Source organism: Carettochelys insculpta, chromosome 20, assembly GCF_033958435.1.
Source record: "Carettochelys insculpta isolate YL-2023 chromosome 20, ASM3395843v1, whole genome shotgun sequence".
Classification (NCBI taxonomy): Eukaryota; Metazoa; Chordata; order Testudines; family Carettochelyidae; genus Carettochelys; species Carettochelys insculpta.
In genome coordinates this window covers 6,586,762-6,606,918 of record NC_134156.1, presented here as the reverse complement: position 1 = coordinate 6,606,918, position 20,157 = coordinate 6,586,762, and the positions used below count along the sequence as shown (strand labels likewise).

At 47.6% G+C, this 20,157-nt stretch overlaps 2 protein-coding genes across 2 annotated transcripts in view; both read left to right on the top strand.

Annotated features, from left to right (window-relative positions):
* MFSD11 (major facilitator superfamily domain containing 11) overlaps window positions 1-14,408 on the top strand; it is a 102,617-nt gene extending 88,209 nt beyond the window's left edge. Inside the window, exon 15 of the transcript XR_012648295.1 lies at window positions 14,348-14,408. The gene's annotated coding sequence lies outside the window, so the exon portion shown is untranslated. The remainder of the gene's footprint in view (window positions 1-14,347) is intronic.
* MGAT5B (alpha-1,6-mannosylglycoprotein 6-beta-N-acetylglucosaminyltransferase B) overlaps window positions 1-20,157 on the top strand; it is a 245,128-nt gene that overhangs the window by 69,205 nt on the left and 155,766 nt on the right. The window contains exon 2 of the mRNA XM_075014932.1: window positions 14,348-14,460. Coding sequence (XP_074871033.1) covers window positions 14,391-14,460 — 70 coding nt within the window. The 5' untranslated portion in view covers window positions 14,348-14,390. The remainder of the gene's footprint in view (window positions 1-14,347; window positions 14,461-20,157) is intronic.

The following is a 20,157-nucleotide window of genomic DNA, read 5'->3' as shown; positions in this document are numbered from 1 at the left end:
TTGTGGGACAGACCCACTTCTTCTGTCCTACAAAAGCTCATCACCTAATAATTATGTTGTTAGGCTTTAAAGTGCTAGATGACTGTTTGTTTGTTTTTTTATAGAATACAGACTAACACAGCTATCTCTCCGTCTGCCTGTCTTTAAGGTATGTACATTTTAAATCGAAACCCTTTCTATCCTGGGAATAGTCCCCACATGTCCAGATCTGCTGAGCAACTCCTTGTTTAACCTTCTGTGTGTTACACGCCCCATCACTGTGTCTCTCTTCAGTACATATAAATGATTAGGCGTAGCACAGTGACCAGTTAACAGACTAAGTATGAGAGCTGCACTGATCATTACGTAGCTTTGGAGCAGCACATTATCCAGCCTGCTGGAATGTGGTGCAAAAAATCTGCCTGTCTTTCCCCCACAACCCTTGCCATTCTCTTTTAAACTAAACTTTTAACTTCCCATTTGCTCAAAGGATTCCTTAGGTCAATTGATTCATATTTTAAAGATTGTTTTTCTTCTTCTGCTGGTGGTTTCGTCACCAGGTATCCCAGCATGTCCTGGAATTCAGGCTAACACTATGTTCCTTCCAGAACATACTAACTTTATTCCCATTCTGCCTCAAAAAATGTATTTAGTTTCCATGCAAAGCACTTTCAGGTGTTTGCTGAAAACCTGAAACGCTAGGTTTTTTTTAATGAAAGCAAACAAAACAAAACAAAACAAAACACCTATTGGGCAGACAGACTTCCAACTCTCTTTAATTTGCCCTCGTTTTAGGGTGACCACCTGTCCCATATTGGGTGGGATGGTTCCATATTTGGGATGCCAAAAAGGCATCCCAACTTATGTTTTAAAAGGGACTAATTGTCTGGTATTTGGTCCATCCCACCCCCCCTACACACACTTCCCTGAGCCTCGGGGAAGCAGTGGGAGAGCCGGCAGCTGTGGCTTCCCCAGGGCTCCTGTGGGAAGGCCAGTGGCTGCCACCTCCTTCCTGGCTGCCTGGGACTTGGAGGTGCTGCCCCTTCCCCCATATCTCCCTGTCCCATAGTTGCCCTACTTAGCACTTAAACCTGTCGCAGAACACTTCAGTCTTCCTGAACACTCTGTAACAGATTTAAAAGTAGCCATCCTGCAACAAAAAGACTTAAAAAACAAACTCCAAAGAGAAACTGCAGAGTTGCAATCCATTTGCAAATTTGACACCATCAACCAAGGATTAAACAGAGACTGGGAGTGGTTGGCCCTTTACAAAAGCAGTTTCTCCTCTCTTGATGTTCACACGTCCATGTTAGCTGCTGATAATGGGCCACATCCTCCGTGACTGAACAGACTTTGCCAACTCTGGCCCTCCTCTTGAATGGGACTCCCTCCTTTTCATGAGCCTATAAATTTAGACCCGCCTCTAGAACCCCCACTCACTCATCTGATGAAGCGGGGCTTTGCCCACAAAGGCTTATGCTCCAAAATATCTGTTAGTCTGCAAGGTGCCACAGGACTGCTTGTTGTTAATGTATTGTCATTGGCACTCTGACTTCAGTGGCGCTTTGACTAATCTCCACTGGTGCAGAATTGATGCAGAACTGGTGCAGAATTGATGCCCTGTGTCTCTATGGCAGTCGGAGTTACAATGTCACAGTAGTCACAACATGGCATTTTACCTTGATCAGCTTAATGGGGAAAATATCGGAGAGTTACGTAATGCGGGAAGCCTGCAATCTCTTTATAAAAGAGTGGGTGTGTGTTGTTTTATTGTGGTGACTGTCCTCTTAATAAAGGAGAGCCAAAAATGCCTTTGATAAGCCATTTTGAGTAATTGGGGGAAGGGAAATTAGTTTTCAATCTTCCTTTGGGGGGGTGAAGAAAAGCAAAGCAGGTGACTGGGGAAGGGCAGGTGAGGAGGAGGGAGGAGACGTGCATTCAAAGGAAGCACATCCAGTGCAGAAAGATCACCGCCCTGTGTTGTTCCTATTAGCTGTGCTGTGAGGCACCAGTGTGGGACCAGGCACTAGTATGTTAGGTGCTGTACACACACAGGTGGAGAAGAGAAGGTCCCCAAAGTGCTGGCCTTTGCAGGCTGCCAGACTCTGCATCCCACATGCCCTGGCTCACCCCTGATTCTCTGTAAATTGGGGCCAAGGTTGCCCCGCTTCATTTAATTCTAGTAAGTGAATCTTGTCTGTGATTCCACCTCCTGGGATGCTGCACACTGCTTATTAGTGAGTTAGTTTGGTATGCAGAAGCAGAGCCGGTGTGATCAGGCCAATGAAATTACATCCAACTGCACATAACAAGGCTGTATGTTGCTCCGTATGCTGCAATTAAAATGACACATAAAGCAATCATGCAAAGACATAATTCTGTCAGCGGCTTCGGGTGGCACGGTAAACCAATGGAGCTGAATTCCCTCTGGGTTGTATGGCTGCCTCCTCATTAGGACTGCCCGGTTCACTGAGCATTACCACCAGCTCCCCTCTAATCCAGGACCTTCACCTGGTCTGTGAGCCAACGGCAGTACCTGCACTGGGTGCATCTCTCCCAGGCACTCCTCCGAATGCTGGCCCATGCCCAAGTCTGTGTGTGCAGTTACCGGCTGTCTATGGCAGTGTGAGTGAGAAATCCCTCCTCTGCCTATTCAGACTCATCTCGGGGTTGGGGGGGACACTTCAGATGTGAACACTGAAACCACCAGTTCACTTGGAGAAGGGGCTTCTGCAGAACTAGGAGGGCCATCCTTCCAGAGGATGTGAGAGGGAGGGACAGCCATTCACAGGACGGGCTCTGTAACTACAGTGCAGAGCTGTCTTATCTGCACCAGTGGCCGTGTCTACACTAGCCCCAAACTTTGAAATGGCCATTCAAATGGCCATTTCGAAGTTTACTAATGAAGCGCTGAAATGCATATTCAGTGCTTCATTAGCATGCGGGCGGCCGCGGCACTTCAAAATTGACATGGCTTGCTGCTGTGCGGCTCGTCCCGACAGGGCTCCTTTTCGAAGGGACCCCGCCTACTTCAAAGTCCCCTTATTCCCGTGAGCAGATGGGAATAAGGGGACTTCGAAGTAGGCAGGGTCCTTTCGAAAAGGAGCCCTGTCGGGATGAGCCGCGCAGCGGCGAGCCGTGTCAATTTCGAAGCGCCGCGGCCGCCCGCATGCTAATGAAGCGCTAAATATGCATTTCAGTGCTTCATTAGTAAACTTCGAAATGGCCATTTGAATGGCCATTTCGAAGTTTGGGGCTAGTGTAGACATAGCTAGTGGGAGTAAAATGGCATTTTATTGAGAGTCTGCAGCTAAGCTCCACAGCAGAGAGCTCACCTCCCTGACCTCCGGGCAGCCTTGGTTCACAAGAACATTGGTGTGATCCGAGATAAACTCAGAGCAAAGCAGCATCCATCTCACTTCTTCCCAATCCATCACACATCAGCTTTTCACTAGGTTTGTGACACACGTCTCCATGCCCCTCACGGTCCTTTCCCTGCTAACGAGATGGCATCCTCAGCCGCCTGCCAGGGCCTGGCCCAAGAGATGGGCTCTACAGTATGCCCAGAAGGTCAGCAAATTCAGGATGGAATTAGCCCCTTCGTGGAGGTCCTGTCCCTTCTGTACGAGCGGGATGGTCTTACATGCAAGCTCCCTGCAAAGTCCTATAGACGCCCATCTACAGTGACATGACCAGTTATCCCAGCAGTTCTAATGTGACTTCAATGGCAGAAATGGAGGATTGGAAGAAACCTTCCTATGTCACCCAGTGCAAACCCCAGCCCTGAGGCAGCACTAATGGCGAGTGCTGCTCAGAGGGGAAGTTGAGAACCTGTGTGTGTTTGCCAGGCTAAGTTTTGCCCCAAGTTACACTGGTGTAAATCTGCAGTAACCGCCTTCCAAGCATTGCCACATGTGCTTGGTAGCTGAGTAGTGAGGCATGACCAGTACTGTCTGCTGTGCTGTCTCTGACAAATCTGAATGGCAAAGCGCCGTGGTCTTATTAACAACACAGAATATCAACAGGTCCATCACGCTGCCACAGAGGCAACAAAACCTGTGCATCAGCAGCCTCCGGGGATGAAACTTGACCAGACAAGATGATGGAATCTGAGTTTGCTGACAGCAGCACGAAGCAAGAGCTGTCCCATTGACCCCACTGATGTGAACGAGGCAGGATTGGACTCCAGTCTGCCTGCTCCGAGCTTTAAACATCCCTGAGCACTCGTACACAGAGCAGGATGTGTGCCCAGGCCTCTGCTATGCTGCCAGACGGTTTTTGGGTTGGCTGCCATCTTTCACCCCAGCGCTGAGTGTATTTCAAAGGCACTTGCTATTGTTTGTGAAGCAGTTTGGGATAAAAGACATCTGTTAAGGTGAGATGTACTGCTGCTCTTAAAAGTCAGGCATTCACTGGTAGGGATGGAGCCTCAGTTGGCTTGATAAAAAGGCCAGGGGCTGAGCTTCTCAATACAGGTCTGCAGCTGAGGAAAAACTGAATTCTCTAGAGCAAAGACATTCCAGGAGCCAGCATAGCTGCTGCATCAGCCCTACCAGTGTAATCACTCCTCAACAGAAGGCTGCTGATGCCGCCACATGGCTACCACTAGATGGTGCCCAATCCATAATTTAACAGAAGGTTTTCCCCAATCTGCTGGAGCAGCGCAGCCTTCTCCGGTGGAAACAATGCAGTGCCTGCTCAGATTAAAGCAAAGGGCTGGGTACCTAGGAGTGCGCGAGGGAGCGCCCAGGATGGGATGGAGCTGGCTCTGATATCACATCTGTGGACACAGACGATCGGGAACACCATTGGAATCCCAGAGCAATACAGACTTTTGGCTGGGAAGCCTCCTCAGAGGACAGCAACTAGCTGGAAGTGCTGACTGCTTGTGAGTGTGTCGGGAGGGTGTCTGGCATTTGACTCCAGTTAAGGTGAAATCTGGGGAGAACAGGAAGGAGAGTAAAAAAGTGGATGTGATGAAGGAGTCAAGGCTTCTCCCAGCTACTCCTGTGGGGAGAGATGGATGGACCGAAGTGCTGGTGTTTGCTACAACTTGCCTCCAAAAGGTGAATAAGAAAATCTCACGAGATAGCCTGTTTCAGTCGTGCGCTCTTTTTTAAGGTCTGTTTCACCCAGCACAGACAAACGCTCACTAGGGTTACTCCACTGGAAGAGAAGCAGATTACCTGGAGCAGAAGAGCTAAACCCTCTCTCGGTGAGGTTGGATTGGTTTGGTGCTTTCCCACCTCTGTATACAAGTTGTCCTAACCATGGGCATTGTATAAAGTGTCAGGTTGCTTCCTTTTTATTTCTTGTATAAGTTTGAACAATGATCACAGTCAGTTCGGATGGAAAAATAATGATCAGAAGATGTCTTGTCACCTTGAGACCTTTTAGGTAAAGTTCTTTTTATTGCTCTATTTACCATTCTCCCTCTCCACCTCCAGCCTCGCATCCCATCTTGTTGTTCAGCTTCAGGAAACTGGAACTGAATAATTCATCTAAACAGATTTCCTAGCACTCACTATGTTCCAGGGGACTGAATCCTGGATTAAAATGTCAAGAATCAAAGCAAGTTTGCCTTTAAGTCAGCATCATGGGAGCTGATGTGTGTCTCTTGCCTACTGTACCTTGCCTACTTATTCATTCCTTATGCTAATGTGTGTTGGGTATTAGTTACAGCTTTTTAATACCTTTCTTGGTGATATTCGTACCCACAGGGGAATTGATGCGTACAAATTAAAAGCCATCTCTGGCTGTCAGTTACACTTGTTTAAATCCACTGATTTTAATGCAATTACTCTGCATTCACATGTAAAAGCAAGGGCAGATTCTTGTCCAAAGTCAGACATTCAGAGCACCCCCACCCCACCTGAAATTTATGCATTTCCACTTTCCGATCCCTCACCCTCAACAACTACAAAGTTGTTTTAAATTATTCCATTACTGTTGATTTGCATAAGCTCTTTGCTGTAAGTCTGTTTTTTGAACTGTCTATTACCATGCAAACTCCTCTCTGATGCTTGTGTTCTTTCTTTAAAACTGATTCGAAGAGTCATGGTTTATGCCTCCAGCCTCCAAAGGGCACTATTTGTTTGTGTCTTATGGGTGAGGAATTAAGGATATAAAGGTTAGGTCTGAATCAAAGCAAATCCATTCCAGTGCTTTGTGATGGTCCAAACAGCACAAAAGCATTTGAAGTGGGTTTCACAAACCCAGATAGAGGGGTTTTTATAGAGTCTGAGACAGTTGGTTTTGGGAGGAATTAAAGATGTGCCTTTTCTCACATAGGATAGCTTTTGAGAATCATTGGTGCTGAAATTTCATGTTTAAAGAACTTATCTGCCCCTCCCCACGATTTTATCTGAGCATCTGCAGACGCCCCTCAGAGGTACGGGAATGGGATTATACCCATTCTACAGATAGGGAACAAAACAAAAAAAGGAAGCCAAATACTTTGCCTAAGGTCAAAGAGGGAATCTATGGCAGAGCTGAACACAGGTCTTCCAACTCCCAGTGTAGTGCTCCAATTACAGGACTGTCCACCTTCTTGGACCAGCCAGCAAACAGAGGAGGCAGGTAGCTCTGCTAGGTGAACAGGCTCGGGAGTGGGTCAGCTAGCGGATGGTACTTCACCATTGGCTCAGCAGAGATCTTGTCTCCAGTTTGATGGCAAGCAGGTTGTGGGGTGGGGGACAAAATGGCAGGAGTACCATGCCAGGGACTGTGCTGTTGGGTATCAGAGCTTGCCTCCTGGAAGGAGGATGGAAGAGAAGGGAGAGGTGCCTAACCACACATATGGAAGAGGGGACGGGAGGACTTCCTGCATCACTTGTCCTCACTCTACCGCTCTGAGGCTAGCCCGGCTTTCATAGACATCCAGGGCAAAAGTCCGATTGACTTAAGAAATGCAACACCAAACCACAGGGATGCTGCGGAGGTGGAGCAGGGCGCAGGCTGAACTAGCACGGAGGGGGCAAAATGGGGACAGCCACTCTGTAGCAATTCACCAGCTGTGCCAGTTGTGTCATACGCTATACATAGCCTTCCACTAGAGCTGTCACTTTCTCTCCTGTTCAATGACACTCTGCTTAATAGAACAGCAAGGCCCAAGGTGCTGGGCTCAGTGGATGCCATCAGCAAGGGATGGACCAGTGCTGCTTTGAGAGGGTCTGTTCATTCAGTTACATAAATATATGTGTTAACACCAAGATGAAGTCATTGGAAGGGGCTCCCCCTTTGGAAGTGATTACTCCAGTTGGGGAGAAATCTCATTTCTAGCAGTGTCCTGGGGATGAGGCTTGAAGCAGCAATAAAAGCTATGAGCCATAGCACATTGGTAAAGTCTGATTGTAGCACGGTCTGAGATTGTAACAGGAAGAGAGGTGTATGCAGGGCTTTGATGATGGGTCCAGGGGACTGGTTTGAGGGCTTGATCTTGCTAAGAGAATCAGGTTGCAGTGTTCTCAGTACATTAAGGGATGATTCTGCTCATATAAATTTGGGGCAACGATAGGGTTACACAACTGTTAAATCAGTATCAGAGGGGCAGCTGTGCTAGTGTGTATCCACAAAAACAATGAGAAGTCCTGGGGCACCTTATAAACCAACAGATTTTTTTTTTGGAGCATTAGGTTTTGTGGGCAAAGAACCAGTGTGAGACTTGAATCCAGCTTTTCTAAGAGATGTTTTTGTGGAGATTTTATATCACAGGAAAATGGATATGCTTGTGGCTAAAGCAGAGTGGGTTTAGGTGGCCACTTGGAGACTACAGACTAGCCATAGTACTGCTAGGGTGTTTTCCTGAATCATTTAGGAGCAGGGATTCTCCCTGGTTTAATTCATCAGTAATGGTGTTTTGTTTTGTTTTGTTTTGTTTTGTTTTGGAGGTGGGGAGTTTGAAGCATTGGAACCAAAAGGCTATTGAGGCTCATGGGTGGGCTTCCCTCTCCACCTCTGTCCTGACTTGCAGCACCCACTTCTCTTCCAGGCTTACATCACACCCCCACCCCTCCCAGCTTGCTTGGTGCCCCTCACCCACTGCTAGTCTAGTCCTTGAGCACTCCAGAGGTCAGTAGAGGTATCTTGGCCTGCAAATGTTCTCCTGTTCTAGCTCCCTTCTCCTTACCTCCACCAGTCTACCAACCCACTGTAGTCCTGACCTTGGCCCACCCCGGTGTTGGAACTGTGCCCTTACAGACCCGGAGTGCGATTTTAGGCAGTGACCATGTGGTGAGACTAGAGTGTATCTTAGACCTTAAGGCTTAGGCCTTAAGCATCAGCCAGCATGCTCCCTCACCCACAAGTCTCTAGCTCAAGTTAAGTGGTGCTTTAACCTCCAGCTCCTGGGGGTGTGAGCTGACCCCTGAGAACCGTTGTGCAGTAATATGGCTAGTCACCTAAACCCACTGAGACCTTGTCCACTGGTCCTTAATCACTTCTCTCCACTGAAGTCAGCGAGCCAGATCCACAGCTGGTGCAAACCAGAATAGCCTCAGGGAGACTGTCAGACACCAACTGGAGATTTGGCCCATTGAAATTAGAGTGGTGCGTGGCTGAATTCATTGCTCATCTTCTGGATAAGCTTGATAGGGCAATGGAAAAGTCCCAAGTCCGTGAGAGTGCTCTGGGAATGGGGAAAAGTTGCTGATTGCTAGCACTCTGTAATCCTAGCAGGAGGGGCTAAAATAATGGAGAGTAGGATTTATTTATACAAATTGTGTGACAGGCTCATTTCTAATGTCTCTGACTTCAGAAGCAAAGGTACCTGAGTGAATGCCTCTACTGAGCAATACCTGATAGAGTTGGGTTCCTCACAAGCCACCTGTAGTGCCTTACCCGCCCCCCCATGTCTACACTTCTCTTTGGGGGACTAAAGCAAGGAGAGCTGTGGAAGCTTGTGAATAGAAAAGCCGTTTGTTTCCTCAAACTTGTAGAACGCATTGTTCCCATGAGGAGGCTCAAAGCTGCTGCTTAGCATTTTGAAGTCTAGTGACAAGTGGGAGAGGCCTCTCGTGTTTCAGGACCATGGAAAGCTCCTGCCTCCAAAGGGTGAGGCAGCCCTTCTGGCATACGTTTCCAAGCTACCCAGAGGAAACGGCACATCCGAATACAAATCCCCAGGGCTGGATTTTGCTTTGCTGCAAATGTGTGAATCTTCATTAACTTTACTAAAGAATAGGCCATTATTCCAAACTGACAGAAGATAAACAGCAGAATTTGGCATTTTCTCCTGGACACGGTCCTAAAACAGGGAAGTGTTGAATACTTCAGTCCTGGGGTAGAATTGTCACCAGAAGCTTGTACAATCCAAACACCCTGAACTAAATTAATATGTGGTGACAGTCCCTGTGATGAACAGCCCGCTCCAAGTGTAGCTGTTAACATAGTCATTAAAGCGCTACAGCCAAGAGCAGGTAAAGCTAATGGATTAGTTTTGGAAATGGGGACGGACAATGGGGATACAGAAATAGTTCAGCTTGTTGTGAAGCTCAGCCGAAGCACTCAGCCCTGGTGTTTGTTTTTTCCCCTTCAGAACAAAGGCAGGCAGTGTAGAGGGGGCTGGCACAGCCCAGAAGAAGGCAGAGTGCCCATATGACGTGCCCAGTTAGGGCATCTCAAGGACAGCCCTCTCCATCTCCTCCTAACCATCAAGACCCTTTCCTCTTTTAGATGTAGGGTTGCTTCCCCTGGTCCCACTCTACCAAGACGCCAGCTTTGGCCACCTGCTGCCTCCTACCAGTGTCTGTTATTTTCTTTTTCCTCACCCCATGGAGCTCCTTTTCTGAGCTGACCTGATAGCCATCACCTTCTTCACACAGGTCTGCCTCTACTAGAGCGCCTCCAGGGAAATGGCTGTTCTGAGAGGCAGCCAGGAAAAGTGAGGGATTAGTTATGTGATTGTAGCGCTCGAGCACACACATGTATGTAGGTGGACATGTGTCCATTCAGGGTGGTCTTGTGATTGGGGCACTGGGCTGGGAGTCAAGTTATGGGTTCAAGTCTGAGCGGCGGGACAGCAGGCAAGTCACATAGGCTGGGGTTTTCAAACAGGCCTCTGGGAGCTGGGCATCTAACACCCTTATTTTCCCTTTAGGAAACCCAGCCTTAATCTGCCTTCTGCCTCAATTGCCCATCTGCAAAATGGGTGTAATAAGTACCTCTTCCCTACCACAGGGAGCTTTTTGGGGATAAAATTCATTATCATTCTGGTGATAAGGTGAACATAAATTCCTAGGCAGAGATTTATACACTGAATGTAATTCATCAGTTCCCTCTCCCCTTAATTATGTTAGTCATCTTAGATGCTAAGCCTGCCAGTGTTTGTACAACACTGGGCATGAGAGGCCCTTATCTAGGCAAGCCATTCATTTGGTTTGATACCAGACAGTTCTGAGATTTGTCCCCCCTCCAGGGCTAAGGTAGAAGAGGCTTTGGGTTTGCCTGATATAATGGACATGGAAGGTGCAAAGGACCAGGAATGACCTGGCATGCAGGTTGCCATTTTGCATCGTGTGCTGCTCTGCCCCTGCCAGCATGACCTTGCTTGTGGGTTGGTCCAAGTCCAGCTGCAGCGGGTGGGGCAGCATTCTCTTCAACATGGCATCTGCTATGTGGCATGCGTGCCATGTTGCTCCAGCACTGGGCCCATGCACGAGTGGCCACCCTACCTTCTCTTCTCCTTCAGCTAGCTGTAGTACTCTGACTGTTCACTTCTCCCGCCTCCTCTGATTTCAGAAGCTAGTTTTCTTCTCCTCAGGACCCCAGGTCTTCCATCTCATAAAGCTGGAAGGGACCTTGGGAGGTCATCAACTCCAGTCTCCCACCCTCTTAGCAGAGCCAAGCACCATTTCTGACAGATTTTTTTTTTTAAATGTATTTGTCCCAGGCCCTTAAATGGCCCCCTCAAGGATTGAGCTCACAAACCTGCGTTTAGCAGGCCAATGCTCAAACCACTGAGCTATCCCTCCCACTAGCTCATACCTCAGTTGTCAGCCGAGGGGGACAAAAGTGACTAGCGGTGCCTCAAAGTTGAGGGCGACTGTGAGCTTGTTGCTGAGCTTTTTGCCCCTGAAGCTCCCTGCCACCTTTTTTCTAGGATCCAGACTGAAAGGGGCCTGATTCTCAGGCAGTGCTGAACACATGTCCTTTGCACAGGAGGCCTGATTGGGCCTCTCAAATCACTGGTCAGTTTTGAAAATCTTGGCCATCATGGTCCACTGACCACATTCATGACCAGGTTCCCTAGTTCTCTGTTCTTCATGCCCATCCTTGAGTCTCACTAGAGAGGGTCACTTTTTTACTGTGGGCTTTGTATGAGGCTTTTATTTAAACAAAAATGGCTTTTTGACTAAATGGATTTTTTTTAATTGATTAAAGACCTAAAATGTTCACTTGTCAACAACTGAAAGACCAAAAAAGAGGCTTTGGGGAGTCTTTTCAGGAGTCTTTAATGAAAATTTCCCATTGAAAGTTTCAGTGACACCTTTTTTCACAAGCTTTGGTGAAAAATAAAACATGTTTCCCAGTTAATTCTAGGTGTCTTGTTCTCCACTCTCTCATGGAGAAAAATCTTGGACTCAAAGGAATTTGGAAGACCATCAGATTTTGCTTTTTCCTGTATAACAATGCAGCTGCCACCCTACGAGATAGTGTATTTTGACCTCTAGTTCATCTCTGGAGAGGTATCAGGTTGGCTGCTGGAAGTGCAATAATAAAGGGGAGATTTCACATCTCTGAAAACATAGAGTTGGCAGGAGAAAAGCCTTTTTTCATTTTTTTTTTAATTTTCTGCACTACATACTTTTTAGTCCCATTGAGTATGTTCCATTTATCTAGCGGAGACAGGGACCTAGTTGCTTGCCAGTTAGAGTAATGTTCATTCAGCTCCCAGCCAGCGCAGTGAAATGAATCAGGCAAAAGAGGAAACAAGGCAGTTGTGATGCCCGGGGTGTTCATTTCAAATTTAGTTCAGCAGCTAGATTGTTGTGAATGAGGGTGTCACCTTGTAAGCCTTGTGTCTTGCCTGTCCCTCAGACTGCAAAGCTTAGCACAATAGGTAGTTCGTGCAATTGATTGTAGCATAGATCCAGATAAAAACAGCATTTTACGTTCATTGTGCACAGGTGTGAATGAATGAAGAAAGTGTAAAGTCCCTTTTATTGGAGTTTTTCTCAGTGTGAAAATTGAGTGTCTCATACTTTATATTATAGTAGCCCTTAGAGATCTCAACTAAGATCAGGTTTCATTGTGTTGGATATTGTACAAATGTATCATGAGCAGGGTTGTTTCAATAAGTCCTTGTTTTACTAGCAATTCTCAGTAATAATACTTGTTTTAGGTCGCATCAAAAAAGAACTGTTGGGCCAATGAAAAGGTTAAAAACATTGTTGCAGTTGAGTAAAAAGTTGGTTTAGTTAATGTCTTTTCAAACAAAAATGATTAAGGGGCTGGAGCACAAGACCTATGAGGATAGACTGAGGGATTTGGGCTTGTTTAGTGTACAGAAGACAAGACTTTGGGGTGATTTAATAGCAGCCTTCAACTTCCTGAAGGGGACCTCTAAAGAGGAGGGTGAGAAACTGTTCTCAGTGGTGTCAGATGGCAGAACAAGGAGTAATGGTCTGAAGTTGAAGAGGAAGAGGTGTAGGTTAGATATTATGAAAAACTACTACCAGGAGGGTGGTGCAGCATTGGAATGTGTTGCCTAGAGAGGTGGTGGATTCTCCATCCCTTGAGGTTTTTAAGTCCCAGCTTGACAAGGTCCTGGCTGGGATGAATTAGTGGGGGTTGATCCTGCTTGAAGCAGGGGGCTGGACTAGATGACCTTCTGAGGTCCCTTCCAGCCCTATGATTCTGTGATTCTGTGTGAAAAATGAAGGAAATGACTGTTTTGAACACAAAAACTGTAGTGTTCTATTTTGAAAAAGTATGTTGAATATTGAAACAATTTTTAAAAATTTTGTTTCAGTTACAAAAAGACAAAATCAATGAGTTTGTGAAATGGTTGGGTGTCAACCAATGTGCATTTTACAAACAAAAGGTTTGGAAGAGAAACTTTTTGGACAGTTTTGGAAAGCAAGAATACTTGTGCCAAAAAGCTCACTAGCTAGGACATTCGAATGGTAGGAGGGGAATCATAGAAGCAGAGGGTTGGAGAGACCTCAGGAGGTCACCAAGTTCAACCCCCTGCTGAAAGCAGGACCAATCCCAACAATATTATCACAGCCACGGCTTTGTTAAGCCAGGATTTAAAGACCTTTAGGGAAGGGGATTCTACCACCGCCCCCGCAGGTAACCCATTCCAGAGCTTCACCACTGTCCTGGTGAAATGGGGGTTCAAAGTTGCAACATTGCTTTGTAGTAGAGCCAAAATCAGCACTTGTGTCTCCCGACGCCAAGGCTAGTGTGCTATTCAATGGACCATGCTATGTCTTAACTGTATTATAATATAAGCACTTGCACAGTATTCATCAGCACCTCTGGCAGGGTGCTGGATGGCTAAGGGGTTGGGAACAGAACAGAATGTGACACTTTTCACCTTTAGTTCATTAGCTAGATTGTATTGGCTGGACACATTCCCCTAGGGAGGAGACAAAAAGTGTGAATAACCTTATACACCGTTCAAAATGGGACAAAGGGACAGCCGATGAAATTACAAAGCAATGCATTTAAGAGTGATCGAACACATCGCATAATCACGCTGTGGAATTCATTGCCACAAGATACCACATGAAGCCACACTCTTAGCTGGGTTCAATGGAGTGTGGATAATGAGAGCATCCACCAGGTGACCAGAGGCAAAATAGCTAGGAAGGATATCAGCCTTTATGCTTCAAGGCCTAAAAGACAACCACAAAGGGATTCATATGCCTCACTGTCACCTTAGGTGTCTAGGTCCAAAAGATAGACCCTCAGAACCCCCACTTGGCTGCCAGCTAATTAAACTAAATTCTTTTGGTGCCTTTGTTTCTGCCAGTAAAGTCCTCCGGGCACCAACACCTCTGCTGGGTGGCATCCACAAAGCCATCTAAGTTTGGACAACATGTTCTCTTGCTAGAATACATCCACACAAGTGACGTGGCCAACACTCTTTGAATGGCCGAGAAGCGCAGGAGGGCCCAGGGTTAGAGCTGCTGTGGGTTAGATTCGGGCACTTGGCAACAGGTACAACTTTCAGTGAGAAAAGTCAAGGCAAGTGAGCCCTAGAGGGGATGACAGGCGGAGGTGGCTTTGTCAGAATCAGCCCACAGGGCGTGCAGACCTGTCAGGGACAGGAACAACATCTTACTAGTAATTGGCAGAGCAACCTGTTTCGTTGGGAAGCCATGATTGACTGTGTCTTGCCTTCTCTTTTCTTCTCCCTCAGGATATTTGTCCTGGGCATTGGATTTTTCACCCTGTGCTTCTTAATGACATCTTTGGGAGGCCAGTTTTCAGCCAAGAGACTGGGAGACTCTCCCTTCACCATCAGAACAGAAGGTAACAGACATTTTAATTGTTTTGAAAACTATTATAAACTTGCCAGGAAGAGCAAAGCCAGCACTCCTAAGGGAATAAACATTTGTTCTGGGCTGAGTCTCAGGAAGTGTTAATGCACTAGACAAAGTCCAGCCGTCTTCTCTTCCTGCTGGAGTATGACAGATCTACCCAGGCTCTAATAGCTCCCCCTTTCTGGCTCTAGGGGTAGAGGCCTCTGTTTCTCGAGATGCTGATCTTAAATCGGGTGAAATGTTACATGCATGGGCTGCTTGACTATTTCCATGGCTCTGTTCACAGTGCAGCTCCCTGTCATTGCACGCTCCATAAGAAAGGAGGGCGGAGAGAGGGAAAATCCAGTGGAGACTGACTTTTTTGCAAGAACATTCCAAAGTGCCTGGGTGGAGTGTTTGTGTGTAACCTATGAAGCTGTAGCCATGTTTGGAGCAAGGCATTGGGATGGCAAGTGGAGTATAGGACCCCTGGGTGAGCTGAATGCAAGGAGCTAGAGCCTCAGTTGATATTTGCTAATGTAGCTCCAGGGGCTGTGCCAGCGTACAGTATTGGAGCCTCTGGCTCAGGACTGTCGGGGGCTTTGTGGTTCTAGACAGACTGGCCTCCTGGGAGTGGAAGTGCGGAGAGTGACCTTTTTATGATGGGGAAACTAGCAAGTCAATCTGTGCATGTTAAATTTTAATACCTGGAAAGTCCTCTCCAGGGGGCTGAACGGGAATAGGCAAAGCATTCTGATTCCAGTGGAGAAGTTCACTGGGAGAAATGCTGCGGAAAGGCAGGAACTGGGACTGAAGGGATATCACCCGTTCTGGGCTTTCCCATATCCCTGTGTATTCCTGACACCTTCCACATCTGTTTGCCTCCTCCCCGATCTGCCCTCCTCCCCCTACCCAGGTGACATAGGGGTCCTGCTTGTTTGTTTGTGAGGTGAGCTCTTGTTGCCTCTGCTCACCTCCGAAAATGCACGTGGGGGTCAGAAGGTGGGGCTGCAGCAGAGCACAAACAAATTTGGTGTTGACGGCAGCCTGCAGGTGCCGGTCGGATGGGACAGCTGCTGGTTGAGGATGTGTATGTCAGCGCTGTGGGGTGTTGCAGAGGTGTTATTGTTGCTAGTGTAGCTCTGGGGTTAGCTGCACTAGTGGTGTGTAGCATGGTGATGCAGGGGAACTTGGTGCTGTTCAGAACAAAGACCACAGGCTCGGTTTGGTGATGAAGGTGCTCTGCCAGGTCTATTGCCCACCTCGTTCAGTCGCTCACAGGGACTCTTGCACATCTATGCCCATGACAAGGTAGAGGCTCAGTCAGCAAACAGAATGGTGTCCCTTGGGCTTATACAAAGATGCTCCTCCTGTGACTTTGTTTTATACATTGATACAAACAACGACATATTAAATCCCATTGGTTGTGTGTTACCACCCTCATATCTTGAGCCTTCGGACTCAAACCAAACCTCATTATGCATTATCCAGTTGCCCCAGCCTTCATTTTCCAAGGGTTTGGTGTGTTCCTCTCTTATCTCCTGGGAATTTATTGGTGCGGTTATTGACTCTGGGTGTCCTTGTATCGTCCTCTCTGGCTGGAAGTGCACTTAGCCAATACCTGGTGTTACTCCACTGCCAGGGCCCCCTTTGCTTCATACTCTTAGTTTACATCTAGGGCTCCTGCAAGGCCTACAGTGCACTAACCAGTGGGATCTGCATGTGGCGGAGGGCAGCGGGTAGCTGTGCAGGCCAAAGGCTGCTGCACGCTATCAGCTCTGACCCATTAAAAGCTATTGGGGACACCAGTGGAGGCTTTGCTACAGTAAGGAGTACAACAGCGGCTTCAGGCCAGGGGCCAGCTGGGCAGAGAGCGCTGCTCTGTGTGTTCCGTCTCATCCCCTGTGAAAGGGCCAGTGGGCATTTGCTACGTAGAAATGTCCAGCCCTCCTGTCCACTGATCAGCTCATGAGTTTGTTCGGACAGCAGTGCATTTTATTCACTGAGCATTGTCAGCCACTGCTGCTTGCTGCGTGCAGTCTCTGCTGGACCTCTGTGGAGCTCAGCACAGAGATTACTCTTGCCCGTGTACTTGAATTCAGCGCTGGATTAAAAAATAACAAAAACAAAAACAATAACAGCTGCTGCTTTGTTCCAATTTACCTCTGGACTGTAAAATACTTCTGGGTCCAAATGAAATAGCAAGGAAAGGAGAACATTCTTCAAGAGAGGTGACCCAGCCCGGAGCCTGAGGTAGCCAGGGTACAGTTGGCCAGGCCAGAAGACATCACTGGAGCAAAAGGGAAGACCCAACCCTGTGCACACCTTCTCTCCCAGCAGTGGTGACAAACACATCACCCCCTGGGAGGCGGCCTTGGACTAAAGTCCCCCCTTTCAATCAGAAGCCTAAGCGAAGAGGGACAGAGAGAGCAGAACCTAGACTAAATTCAGCCTGGGGCCTACCTCCCTTGCAGAAGCCCCTGTGGCAGAAAATCAGTGTGGGGAGGAGGAATGGGCCTTGGCTCTCCTCTGCAGAGCGCTCTGCATGGCCCTAGAAGTGGGTTGGGGCGTGGGCAAGACTACAGCATCCCTCGACTAATCAAAGTGCTCCTTCTGTGCCCTTCCCCCCAGAGGAGTGCTTCTGGGCCAGACACCCAGCTGGTGTAAATCAGTCCCTCCCTCAAAGTCAGTGGAGAGCCAGTGACTTACCGCTGAGGATGTGGTCTCTTGGTGAAATCTAAAGCTGCCCCTGCATAGCAGAAAACAGCTCGGGAGGGAGGAAGGCAGCGGCACCCCAGACTGCAGTCCCCTGCCGTGAGTCTCAGACTAGGTTTACCAGGAGATTAGCAGGGAAGCATCCATTACATCTCCTTACACCATGTGGGCTGAATTTGGCCCGTTATCCTTTCTCGGCTGAGCTTCACTCTGACTTTTCCCTCTAAGCATTTGCATGCGTCCTGAGGCTCCGACGGGGAACGAGAAGGAAAACACAAATAAGTTCCCTTTGCCGTGTATGTCCGCTATGTAAAAGGATGTTAACAAAGCTTCCTCCTGGGAGAACTGAAACAAATGGAGTTCTGCCTGCCAGCCCATCTACGGGTGAGGAGAGTCCCCCCTTGGGATGGAGTTGGTAAGGTGCAGATGGATTAAGTTTCCTCTAGAGCTCCTTGTACCCCCTCCAGGATTAAATCCGTCTGCTGGCTCCATTGGAGATGTGGTTGCGTTAGCTGTGTTTCCAGAGAGGGGTTAAGGAGGTGGCTTCCAAACCTCGGCTGGTGCTTGTAAACTGCTTAGTCAAGTTTAGAAGAGATTAACATGTAATATCGCCTTTGGCGCTTGTCTCGAGTTTCTCCCCGGTGGATAAAGTACAAAGGAGTTTTCATTTCTCCCCCTTGCTTAATTGTTCCTATCGTGAGCTCAGTTAAGTCTGTTTTCCCAGGGATTGTTGTTTACTTGGCTGGTGGTAGCCTGAGCAGTAGCAAGCTGGAAGATCAATGCCTTCCCCTTCTATCTTGCACGTTCCCCTGAAGTCAGGTCATCTTCTTTTGAGCAGACCCATAGTTGCTACAGGTGGCTGTGAGCGTGTCGTACAGCCACTTACCACATTCTGGCCTTTGTAACAGTAACTGCTGGGGTCAGAATACCCTGGCTCTTGTCACATGAGAGCAGCTGCTGTGTGACTGATTTCCCAGCAAGGCCTCTCTTCCATGCATCGTAACCCACCAGGGATGCAGCTTCCAGGCAAAGCCACGAAAGGTGTTACATGTAAACACAGAGTTCTTCATTCAACAGACTGGCAGCTGCACCATCCTAGTTTCTTAATCTGAGCATCAGCTGCCCTAGACTCTTGGGTCATCTCCTTCACCATACGGCTGTTACGAAGGCCACAGCGTGGCAAGTGACCATATGACACAGTTGCAGCCACCAGTAGGAACTGTGGGTCTGTCTCCAATAGCTCGGCGGCGGGTCTGTTTACACGGACGAAAAAGGTGTGGTCTTAATGTGGATTGAAATCAGAGTGAAGACATGGCAGGTTGGGTTAGCAGCTTGAGCGCAGCCCCTGGCTCTCCTATAGGCTTTGATAGAGCTGCTAACACTGCTGCAATTTCACTGTTACTTTAACCTGAGCTAGCTAATGCAGTCAGCTAAGCAGAGGCAAGAACGTGTCTTCTTCTGCAACTTGAACATACTGTAAGTTGCTAGCTAGGGATTCTTCTCTGCCCTACTGCAGCTTCACAACTCCCAGCATAGGGGGCCAGGCTGTAGTATCCAGCCCTAGCAGGTGTCTGTAAATTAAAACAACCTTCAAACCCTGACTTGGCTCCCTGCAGCTCAGGGTTGGAGAAGCACAGAGGTGACATGAAGTGTTCCCTGTCCTACAATCAGCCCGGCTGGAAATAGGTCAGTTCAGAAGCAAAGGAAATTCACCCCGTGCAGCTGCCCGTGTACCACTGAAGTCTCCCGTAGCTCCTAGAGTGGCTGTAATTGGTTGAGTGACCATATGGTGAGGATTTGAGCATTGGTTCATCTTCAGGATGCGAGAAGTCAAGTCCATTGCTTCCTTCTTTCCCTTTCTATGATAACGTGTACCCAAGGAGTCTGTTCTCTGGGGCAAGTTCCTTTCTTTATTACATTTGTGTAGCACCATAGGGCCTTCCTGGACCTGGATGAAATGTCATCAGATTTATGCCATTAAACATTGGAGGAGAATTTGGTATAACAAATTCAACAGATCCACTGCGGGACCATATCCTAGGGGCTCCTGGCATAGCCCATCTCTGGAATGGATAATTTCAAAGATTCTAGCACAAGAAGTGAGGGAAAATACTCAGTCATAAGTTTTTGCCCTCCTCTTGCTAGCTCCATTGTTAGGTCTCTGGACATCTGTGGAGTTACATTTGCACTCGTGCTGGGTCACCATCAAACACTTACTGAATGTTCCATGGGCTCTTTGTGGCTGCAGTTTGCTCCATACAATCTGTTAGTTGGCTCGTAATGGAAGGAGCCTGATTTTCTTGTAGCTCTCCCTTAGGAAGAGCTGAAGATATGATTCCCTTTTCTGTAGTTGTGAGAAACAGTGAATGTGGACTTTAATGGGAATTGTCAGTCTTTATCCACTCTTATGTCTTTGGGTCTTAGTTATGAAGCTCTGTTTAGGAAAGTTACCAGGTAATTAGAAAGCTCAACAAAGAATTCAACAAAATTTTTCTCTGTTAGTTGAGACTTGCCTCTGGCTTTCCCCGTTGGTTGTTGAGCTGCAGGAAGAAATACAGGTCAGAAATGAGTCCCTGATGGCTCAGATAAGCAGTGACTTTTCCTTCAGCTTTCAGGATGATGGTAGAGAAAGAACTAATTGAAAGGAACTCAGTTGCAATCATTTACAGTAGGGTCTCAAGATTTGCGAACTTAATGTTTGCGAATTCAATTATTTGTGAGCAGCTGAGTGGCCGATTCCTCCAGGGCTCCAGGCAGGAGCACCGGCAGCCAGACTCTAGTCAGGAACCATATTCCTGAAATTCAACATTCACGAGGATTCTCAATGCGGAACCCTAGCGAATGTTGAGACCCTACTGTACAGGCCAAATGTTGTGATCATTTACAGCAGGTGTAAACTCGCTGAAGTCAAGAGTCTTACTTTGTCATGTAACACAGAGCAGAATTGAGCCTCGACCCTCCAGGGCAACTCTGATGCCTTTTTATGCAGCGT